Below are 10,800 nucleotides of genomic sequence, written 5' to 3' on the forward strand. Positions count from 1 at the left end.
AGAATCCACATTTGAGATTTCCCTGGGAGAACACTTGGCCTCTTTCTTATCCTCTGGAGCAGCTCCCTCTCTGGCAGCAGCAGGCAATACAGAGATCACCATTTTTTTCCTGAAGAAGAAATGCAAAATACTGCAATAAGGAAAGACAGGAGCTTAAACAACTTTTTCCTTGATATGGGGTGACTCTGACCTGAAAATTAACAGGCCTTGTATGGATGCAGTTGCTTTTTCATGAGAAAAGAACGGCAAGTGGCCTGTTGTCACTCTAGCCCTGTTACTGGTTTGGTTTTGCCATGGCACTACAAGGGTAGCAGGCGCAGTGTAACGTATAGGAGCAAGTGCAGAACAAAAGACTGCACCTGCTTTTCACAAACTATTTGTTTCAAAACAAGGGACATAGATAGCAATACAGGAGCCTAGGGAAACGGGGCAGTACTAGTTAGCATCTTATCAACAGCTAAGAAGCTTTTTTAATAGGCGTTAGAGTAAACAGAGTGGGAAAAGTTAGGTTATCCTGGACATCATCTTCTGCACCCATGGCTGGACTTGAGGAGAGAAGATACAAGGCTTAGGAAACCAGCAACAGAACAAAATAATAGCTGAATCTCTCAAATCAAGATTTTCCAAAACTGTAAAAGTAGCAGGAAAAGGCAGAGCCTCCTGCTTAGAGCTCAAACCGAAAGAAAAAAAAAAAAAGAAAAACAGATCTAGAGGAGAACAGGAGTCAAGGGTTATTTCTTCTTTCATATAGGAAACCTCCTAACATCTCCTTCCTAAAAGAGCGGTTTCACATATCATTAATCATCACCTTATGCTGTAGAAAAACATTTGGAAGCTGTCCGTCATAGCACTCTTTCCGTCATGCTTGAGAAAGATAGCAAAACTAAATGCAAATACAACATCCTACTTATATATTTAGCATACATGTATTACATTTTTACTACAAAGTCATCTGTCTTCTCTTAAGTGAGCTGAAGCCAACCCACTTTCCTGAATTAGGCTTTTTAAGAAAGAAGGGTCAAGCGAACAACAGTAGGTTAGTTAGTACTGGGAGGTATTTACCTCCCAATTCAGATAAAACCCAGGCTGTTGTTTGCTCTGCACATAAGTGTACTGCTTTTAGACAAACGTTTTTTGAAGAGCGATGGCTCCAGGGCAGGAGCAGACTTTGGAGAAGGACTTTTCAAGGAGACCAGGAACAAGGATAGCTCTATAGCTGAGAAGGGTGAACCGGAAGGCTTAAACATTAGAACAAGTGGACAGGAAGCTTAAAAAGGGCAGATTGCGTATCAAGGGTGGGAAAAAACCATAATTTTCCTTGGCACAGCTGAAAACTGAGGAGAGGCTCATCTTGAGAGTCTACACGTTCTAGGCTGGGGTCAAATACCAGGTTTGTTCGGCGTTTACTTCATCCTGTGGTTTACCGTCTTCTTGTTTAACTTGCTGGAGAATTAAGATATTTTCCTCCAGTTTGGTGGGGGTTGCATTTCCCTTTGTCTCAGTAGATAGCAAAATTCTGTCAGTGATTTGCAGCTGGTTGGATTTTCAGGTGAAATGAGAGACTTCGCAGTGGTGACAAGAAACTGCTTTTCCCTTATTAGTAGAGTGTTTGGAAACAGTCAGCAGACTTCAAGAGGTGCATAAATTAAATCAAGTCTCAAAGGAACGTATAAGTCATTTCAGACATGCTTCTGTTTACATGGGGTGGAGTAAAAGTTCTGAGGTTTCAGTGAAATGCATACCATTACAAAAAAAAGAGGGTATTTTATTTTCAACACAAATAACTTGTTTTAATGTACAGGGCATCTGAAGGGGAGCGAGAGAAAAGATGATACAGGTGACATAAAACACCTGATCCTGAAAGTGTCTTTGGTGAAAGGCTTGGGAGGACTCTCCCTTGTCTGTTTTGTGAGAAGGGTTTATTTTGGCGCTTTTATCCTTTTTGGCTGCCTTTTTACCTCTCATTATCCACCGGGACTTCTCAGATGTGGTGCGCACAAACATCGCTCCGGGTGAAGAACTTCATTTGTCTGCCCAAGACAGGAACTATAGTGGTTTCTGGCAGTCACGTTGTAAAGTGCCTGTATTAAAGTTCTCAATAGTTATTACTAGGAAAATAAGTCTCTTTTGTTTTCCCCATAATCTATAGGGACACTTCCCTGGTATCCCTCCACCGTGTAGCCTGAACGTCACTGTCTACATCTGCTCCTTGGTGCATGTCATACCTCAGCTGTGCCCCACGTACAGACCCTACCTCTGGTTTCTAGGGTAGAAGCTTCTGTTCAGCAGAGCTTCGCTCTCAGGCGGGTTGGTTGTTAACTCTGTTGTCTTGGTATGAGATGCTGGTTCGTATGTCTACCTCAGTAGAGTATTTTTCATAGATTTGTGTAGCTTGTATTTGGTTACATGAGGCGAATGATAGAAGAGAAATTTGATGGATTTTTTTCATTTGGAACAATGAAACTAGCAAGTGATCGATATGGTGAAGGATGTTCTCAGTCTTTCTACAAAGCTCAGTCTCTACTTACTGTGTTTCCATGCTAAACAGTGACTCAGGGTAAAAAGTAATCTTTGTACATTTTAGTCCTTTCTGAAAGTGCATTATTATTAACATTCTTGTGTTAATGAATATTACATTTGTAATGTATTAATGAATAATAAAATATTAATGTTCTTATGTTGTGTTTTCTATAGTTAAAGGGATATGCAGCAGGTGGCTTTTTTTTTGTTTTTTTTTTTACTTTTGATGCTCTCTGCTGGTTTCAAGTAGCTTCCGCTCACACCGCCTCCTGCCCTTACTATCCTTTCATCAAGCTCTGCACAGGGGAACCCCTGTAAGATACCCCCCCTTGTATGATATTAACTGTCAGTTTGAACATTTCGTTCTGCTAGTATCTCTCAGTGACAGGCCATCTGTCCTGTTCACAGGAAAAATCAAAACGAGCCAGACGACTGACATGCTAGAACATGAGCTGAGAGGCAATCCGAGAGGGTGATGCCTCCAAGACAACATGTGAAATGCCATTTCTAGGCCTTTTACAGAATCCAGCCATAAATCCAAATCTGCTTGGGGAGGAGTGGCTGGAGACCTGCCTGGCAGAAAAGCACCTGGGGGTGCTGGCTGAACATGAGCCAGCAGTGTGTCCAGGTGGCCAAGAGGGCCATTCTGGCTTGTATCAGGAATAGTGTGGCCAGCAGGACCAGGGAGGTGATGGTGCCCCTGTACTTGGCACTGGTGAGGCCACGCCTCGAGTGCTGTGTTCAGTTTTGGGCCCCTCACTACAAGAAGGACATGGAGGTGCTGGAGCGTGTCCAAAGAAGGGCAACGAAGCTGGTGAAGGGTCTGGAGCACAAGTCTTATGGGGAGCGGCTGAGGGAGCTGGGGTTGTTTAGTCTGGAGAAGAGGAGGCTGAGGGGAGACCTTATTGCTCTCTACAACTACCTGACAGGAGGTTGTAGCGAGGTGGGGGTCGGTCTCTTCTCCCTAGTAACAAGCGACAGGACGAGAGGAAACGGCCTCAAGCTGCGCCAGGGGAGGTTTAGGTTGGATATTAGGAAAAACTTCTTCACCAAAAGGGTAGTCAAGCACTGGCACAGGCTGCCCAGGGAAGTGGTTGAGTCTTCATCCCTGAAGGTATTTAAAAGAAGGGTAGACGTGGTGCTCGAGGACATGGTATAGTGGTGGGCTTGGCAGTGCTGGGTTAACGGTTGGACTTGATGATCTTAAGGGTCTTTTCCAACCTTAACGATTCTATGATACAGACAGGCAATAAACCAGCGAAAGAAGTCATCTTCAGAAGGTACTCTACTATGGCGGTGTGAAGTTTCTACAGAGGCTGATATTGAAGTTCCTCTGCCTTCAGACAGGGTATCTGTGCATATCTAGAACTACCCTATCAGAGCAGTTCATCTTGACATCTTGCCTACGCTTGATTCCTATCCAGAAACTGGGTGTTTCTTTCTCTGTCCCTTAAGAACTTAATGAGTCAGGCAATTTCAGAGCTTGACTAACCCATAACTGTCTTCTACAAACTGTAGCTGTCAGTGAAGGAGGGGAGACAACTGCCCACTGGCTGCCATCTGTATGGCACACGCTTAACCTCTTTAATTCAGGGAATGCTACTATGGAGCAAAGTAAAATACTCAGGATTAAACATGCTACAGAGACTGCCGAGACGCCCTGTGACTCTACAGTCTCGTGGTTATGGCATCTACCTGCAGGAACGCTCCCAGAACTGAATGGAAATTCAGTCCTGAAACCTCTTGCCACAGACACAGGCGCATTTGTACGAGACAGCACTTTGGTGCGGTCCTTTGGCTTTCATGGATGGATGAAAAGACAAGAAGTAGTGCTTAGTGTTGGAAATCCTCAAGCCTCCAGACTACTAAGAGAAGACAGAGACGCCTTTCATATTCGTAAGTCACAGCAAGAGCCCGTTGCGCCGCAGTTCGCTCCCCAGATGAAGGCCTGGAGGCCGCTCTCCTGCCGTGCCCTGCCTGGCCAGCCTCGCCCCTGCCTGCCGAACCTGCCCGTCCGCCTTCGCCGGGTTCCGCCGTGCGGCAGCGAGCCCCGGCACACCCCCGCAGCCACCGGGCCTTGGTGTCGCCTCAGCGGCGGCTGGCGACGGCAGGCGGCCCGGAACCGCGCCTCACCGCCGGAGCTCACGGAAGGGAGCCCACCCCTGCGGCCGGCTGTCGGCTGGCACCCAGCGCACAGCCCGCCCGCGCAACGGCGGCACCGCCCGCTCCGAGCCCCGCCAGCCGCCGCCCAGAGCGCTTCCCGCCGCCCGCCTGACGGACAGGGCTGCGCCCCGCTGGGCGGGGCCGCGGCCTGCCCCGGCTTCCCCGCTCCCATTGGCTAGCTCGCTGTTATCCCCTCTCCGTATTGGTCAGTGCCTCCACCTAGCTGTGTTGCGATTGGCTGCGCCCGACGCCTTTCCCCCGTGTCATCGTTAGTCCCTCCCCCTGGACGGCCCGCGCCGCAGTGGGGCGATCGGGCGATGCGGTGACGTTGGTGTTTGGGAGCGCTGCCATTGGCGGCAGCGGGGTGACGGGCGATGTGGCGCGTGCTGCGCCCTGCCGTTACCGTGGGCCGCCGCGGAGCCGCCGTCCCTCAGGGGCGTAGCTGCCGCCGCCGCCGCTTGTGGGGCTGCCGCCAGCCGCTCGCGTCCGCCGCCGGCCTGTGCGGGGGGACGGCCCGGGCCGAGAGGTGAGGGAGGGAAGCGGAGGGGCGGCGGCTGCCGAGGCTGGGGAGAGGGGGAGCGGGGGCAGCGGCTGAGGGAGCGGGCGCGGCGGGGAAGGGGGCTGCGGAGGGAGAGGGCGGTGGGAGCTGACCGGAGCATCGCCACGGCGGGCGGGGGCCGCGCAGGCAGGGTTTGGGCGTTGTTTTGGAAGTGCCTTGGGCTGCGTGGCCTGGTGAGGGAGTCCTTGTTACTCGCTTCTTACTGACGGGGGGGGGGAATACACACGCACAGGGTGTCTGGCGCTATAAATGTAACCCAGCGTTAGTGTGCAGAGCGTGCATAGGCTGTGGGGTGAGGCAAGATCTGCATTCGTTCTGGGTGAAATTCGGAACTGGATTTTGTATACTACCAGCTCATCAAAATGTTACACTTGGCAGGTCTGTCCTGCAGCAGCTGCTGCGTGGAGTTTCAGAGAAACAACAAAGAAATCTTTTAAGCACCTACACATCACGTTTGCAACATTTGGTATTGTGGGTAGGAAGTTTCAGATAAGCCAAAAGCATGTAAAACCCCCAAAATATAATTGGAGCACACTTTACACCATGTCAGAAAACCTAGCCATTTGGTTATTTCTCGCACTCTGCCCAGAACCTTATAGATGTTAGTATTACTGAATGACTCTTCTTTTCGTTGTTTTTTTCAGTAGAACGTGTGCTGCCATCACGATGCCTGAAGTCAACACAGATCACCTGGATGAGCAGCAGGTGCAGCTGTTGGCAGAGATGTGCATCCTTATCGATGAAAATGATAATAGGATTGGAGCAGATACCAAAAAAAACTGTCACTTGAATGAAAACATTGATAAAGGTATGGCTTACTTACCTTCTAACTGAACTATTAAGTTGATTGAATATTTTCAGAAATATAGTCATGATTAAATTAAAGCCTTGATCTCAGGAGGGTGTTGATCAAACCAGAGCAAGTACTTCCCCACACACCCTTCCTCCCCCAGCTTACAATAGCTAATTGTAAAAATCCTGCAGTATGGGGGCGCACACAGTTGGAGGCAGTAGCAAAGTAGAGAAATGCGTGATTGCAGATGTGAGCTGTATGTCTTGATAAATATTTTTGAATCACATTTTGATGATAAAATAGTATTATTTTCCTATCATAGATACCTGATTCTATGTAGCTTTTTCTAAAGAATGCCACTTGCTTCCATGCTGAGTTCTTTTCAAGCAGAAGAGACTTTGATTTTTAAGTAGTTCACGTAGACTTCTACTTCAAATACTGCTAATAGGAAAGGGTTTTTTTAATTGTTGTCATTCTAATTGATTGGGGTTTTTATTTGAGGTTGGTCAGATTCGTGAATCCCTCACAGTAGTTTGTGACCGCCTTTTCCATACTCAGGGGAAGCATCTTCCTGAAGAGTGAGGAATTACAAACGCAAAAATTGCAGAAAGCAGCAATTGTACTGTTTTTGAGGAAGTTTGTACTTTTGCAATTCCTGAAGCTTCTTGAAATTCCATACAGTTTTTTAGGAATTTTTGAGTCATCTCTTTTTGATAGTAAATTTATGGATGCTGAGCCCTCCTTAGGAGCTTGCCCAAATGTGCATCTTCAGAAGGGTGAACTGCCCGAGTTTAGTAGAACTCTTCTGTTGCATTGTTGTTCTTAGCACTTTCCTAATTTCATAAAGTTTTGCATAAGCTGACATAGAAACCTAAATAACAACTCTGAGATTTTTATCAAATCCTTAGTTTTTAGCATATATGAATTTTAAATTAGATTACCCAAAAATGAAGCACTTCTAAGCCCTTAAACTGTCTTCATATGTTTTTTTTTCCTCCTCTGTTAAATAGCTCACTCTGGTTTTTTTATTTTTAGGTTTACTGCACCGAGCTTTCAGTGTTTTCTTATTTAATACAGAAAATAAGCTGTTGCTGCAGCAGAGGTCAAATGCAAAAATTACATTTCCAGGTTAGTACTGAAACACATTGTATTTATCAAAATGTTTTATTTAAAAAAAAAAAAAAGCCAGTCTAATCTTGCAGTGTAACTCATTCTGAGGTTTTAGAATTTACTATTTTGGAGAGGAGATACTTCTAAATACTTTTAAAAATTCAAGATGTACTTATCTTGTGGATGAAGTAACATAATGGGAACACTAGCTTATTGTTATACCTACTCTTGGGAAGCGATTGTTCCCTGACATGTTTGATCTTGTTTATGCAAGTGCAGAGCACGTGTTGTTTACCTTCTCTGCTGCAAGACATTTAATGGAGTTGAAGAAATTGGTCTGGTAGCTGTGGAGAGTGTCCTGATTCCGCTGGTAAAGACACGTAGTTGATGTATAGCGGAGCCCTACTGCTTGGGAAGCAGTTGCGTTGTGCTTCAGTGGGATATGTGGACCTTTATCTGTGTATGTGTTGACAAACGCTTTTTTAACTACAGAAGAGGTGAGACTGTGTGGCCAAAGTATATAGTGCACGATTCCTGAAGACTCCTGAACTATTACTGTATCAAATACAAATGGAGACGCACAAAAATGAGAAGTGGAATGAAAGAAAAATAGCTTACACGAGACATGTTGGAGGAAGCATAAAGCTGTCTGTTTCAGGGTTTCAGATGGAAAACAAATTCAAGTGTTTCTAGCCCTCTTCAACTCAAGGAAGAAAGACCTTTTTTTCCTTCCAAGAGAATCTTCACTTAGAGACTTTTTTTTTCCTTGACTACTAACTAATCCAAATGCTTGAGTGTAGTTTGTAGGTAATCAGATGCTATTTTAGATGCTTTTAAGCTAGACTCTTACAGATAAAAGGTTGGCCAATCACAGTTATTCTACATAACTCATAAGAAATTTTTAATATACTTGAAGCAGAGCGTAGAGGATCTGTCCTTTAAACACAAACCTTAGCTGCTTATTTACTTCTACTAATTGTCAGCTGGTCGTGAAGCTCTGGGAATATTTTCAATATTCTGTTGCATATAAACTCCCCAAAGTAATTTTAATTAGCGTCTGCAGGATAAACAATGTCTTTATAAACTGGCTGTCTAAGTAGATGCTGTCTTGGGTGTGAGAATGCCTGTGTTCATCTGTATCAAACACTAATCTGCAAAGTAGCACTTGGTAGAGGCAAATCCTGGTGCAAAATATGTAAAGAAAAATAAGAGGTGAAAACGTCCTCCTTCCTCTCTGACCCTTCTCTACAAAAGAGAAACAAAGCTGTGACGCATTGAATAACTGTCCTGCATCTCTGGGTTTTTTTTGGGGGGTGGGGAGGGTTTTTGCAATGCTTTATACATGTCAAAAACGCACTGATACAAACTTCTTGCAGATTGTTTTACCAACACTTGTTGCAGTCATCCTCTGAGCCATCCACTAGAACTGGAAGAAAATAATGCCATTGGCGTTCGGAGAGCAGCACAGAGACGACTGAAAGCAGAGTTAGGAATTCCCATGGAGCAGGTAAAGGAAGGAAGGAGAAACAGGAATTCTTGGCAATGTTTGCCAACTTACAGACTAACTGCATCTGGCAGACAGGGTCAGCCTGAAACCTGAAAGCGAATTTAACTTCGGAGATGTAGAGAACTTGGTGAATTGGACACTTCTTCATCTCTATTCCAGAGCCTCAAAAGTTGGTATCACTAAATGGTACTGCCACTGCTTAAACTAAATATGAGCCAAAGAGTAGATGGCACAGCAACGAAGAATTGCGTTCCTTCAGCTCTGACTGCGGGTGCCGAGGTGTTTTCCAGCTGGGCAGGCTGTCCTCCCTGCCCAGGAGAAGGGGATGTGCCGCCCTTCCTCCAGGCCGACGGCAGAGCGCTGTACGCGTCCTGTACGACTGGCGCTCCTGGAGGGCACCTCTGAGCTGCTGCCAGCATCCATGTGCAAGTCCCTCTGCAATCCCAAGTTTCCTATGGGATGTAGGGTGTCCCGGGCACTCGGTGCTTCTTCCAGAGCAATCCCACAGCCCGCTCCTGGTACCGTCCTTTCTGCTGGCAGTTTGGGAGTGCGCGGAGAGCAGGGTGAAGCTGGCTGCGTTATGCTCCTGGTCGAAATCTCTTTGCACGTTTTGTAACTAATGACGTTTGTGTCATGGGACACGGGAGAAGCGGTGCGCTACTGGGAAACTCGAGGGTTAGGTTGGCCCCAGAGTTAATTACCTGGTCTGCAGCTTGCACGGATCCCCGGTAGATGGGGGTTCTGCGAGGTCTGTCAGCACGCAGTTCTGCCCTCGGCTTTCAGGAGCTGTCAAGTCTTTTCCTTGGGAGGTAAGGGGTAGGTGCAAGCGTTTGTGCTCATCAGCGCCTCGGTAAGTGTGCATTAAGGTCTGGTAAACATTACTTAAAACTTTCTGTGTAGAAGAACTCGAAATACTACAGGGCAACTCTGACTAGAGAAATGCTGTGCGATTTATGTCATCAAAGTGCAATAAATTTTTTTTCTCCTTAGTAATTCTTTGTGAAGAAGTAGTATTTTGCAATTGTACACTTGGGGGAAAAATAATTTTTAAGGGAGAGGGTAATAGCCGATAATCCTTTTGTAAAGCCTAGCAGTGCAATTAATCTGGCTTGACGCCGCTTCTGACAAGTGTTTTGGTTGTAGGTAACTCCAGAAGAAATCTCCTATCTGACACGAATTCACTACAAGGCCAAGTCTGATGGGATCTGGGGTGAACACGAGATAGACTACATCTTATTTGTACAGAAGGACGTAGCGCTGAATCCCGACCCTAACGAGATCCAAAGCTACTGCTACGTCACGCAGAAAGAACTGAAACAGCTCTTGGACAAAGCCTCCAAGAATGAAGTTAAGATTACTCCGTGGTTTAAACTAATTGCAGAGACCTTCCTTTTTAAGTGGTGGGATAACTTGTCTAACTTGAACAAATTTGTTGATCATGAGAAAATCCACAGAATGTAAATAGCTGGGGTGAAAGATGCTGAAGGCTAGCAATGATGTGCTGCCTCGTTAACGCTACGGTAACGCGTGACTCGAGTGCAGAGAAGTGACCCACCTGCAGCATGTGCAACAAACAGCTTTATTCAGAGATGGTTATAGCCGATGTTTTTCCTTCTCTCTTCACCTCCTCTTCCCCCCAGCCCTGTTCCTCTTGGATCTCCTGTAAGATGGGTAGCGGTAGGAAACCCCTGGGCTCATCCTCCTCCGTGACCTCGTGTGATGTGAAAGACCCTCAGCCTGTCTGTGCGCCGAGGCTCACACGCTGAGCGATTACAGCAGAGTTTGAGTTCTGCATTGTCGTTAAGACTAGTTGCCTGAGGAAAAAAAAACAATTAGTTCTGAGTAATCAGGATTATTTTAATTGCAGAAAGTAAATCTCTTCAGCTACTGTACTGTAACCAAACACATAAAAGCTTCAGTAACTGAACTGTCAGTGTGGACTGTTTCACTTGGAAGTGCCGCACGATGTGTCATAGCTCGAGATAACAGAAGTGGGGGGGTTGGTTGGGTTTTTCCCCACCAGCCTTTTTTGGTTGGTTGATGACCGAGTACTGGGCATCCCTTGGGAGGGAAAAAAAAGGGCGAATTATACCAGATGTAAATGGTACCTACCTAATGGGGGAAGTAGCCTGTCTCCGGAGAAGGGAT

At 46.1% G+C, this 10,800-nt stretch overlaps 1 protein-coding gene across 2 annotated transcripts; it reads left to right on the forward strand.

The window, feature by feature from the left end:
* Positions 1-4,972: 4,972 nt before the first annotated feature.
* On the forward strand, positions 4,973-10,579 carry IDI1 (isopentenyl-diphosphate delta isomerase 1). 2 transcript variants are annotated; one of them, XM_087729650.1, is made up of 5 exons: positions 4,973-5,209; positions 5,890-6,050; positions 7,071-7,163; positions 8,522-8,652; positions 9,796-10,579. In XM_087729650.1, exons 1-5 carry the CDS (start codon positions 5,058-5,060, stop codon positions 10,111-10,113), a joined length of 855 nt encoding a protein of 284 aa, XP_087585776.1. In that variant the 5' UTR covers positions 4,973-5,057; the 3' UTR covers positions 10,114-10,579. The 2 variants fall into 2 exon arrangements, with proteins under 2 accessions (XP_087585776.1, XP_087585769.1); XM_087729643.1 differs by having other exon boundaries at positions 4,974-5,209; positions 5,887-6,050.
* The last annotated feature ends 221 nt before the right edge of the window (positions 10,580-10,800 follow it).

Source organism: Nipponia nippon, unplaced genomic scaffold (assembly GCF_047370975.1).
Source record: "Nipponia nippon isolate SJK-2023a ecotype South Korea unplaced genomic scaffold, ASM4737097v1 scaffold_1, whole genome shotgun sequence".
NCBI lineage: Eukaryota > Metazoa > Chordata > Aves > Pelecaniformes > Threskiornithidae > Nipponia > Nipponia nippon.

Bases quoted from the DNA above. Each gene is read 5' to 3' on its own strand.
- IDI1 (XM_087729643.1), top strand. From the start codon at position 5,058: ATGTGGCGCGTGCTGCGCCCTGCCGTTACCGTGGGCCGCCGCGGAGCC. The intron at 5,210-5,886 runs GTGAGGGAGGGA...TGTTTTTTTCAG, and splicing joins GGGACGGCCCGGGCCGAGAG to TAGAACGTGTGCTGCCATCA. The intron at 7,164-8,521 runs GTTAGTACTGAA...AACTTCTTGCAG, and splicing joins TGCAAAAATTACATTTCCAG to ATTGTTTTACCAACACTTGT.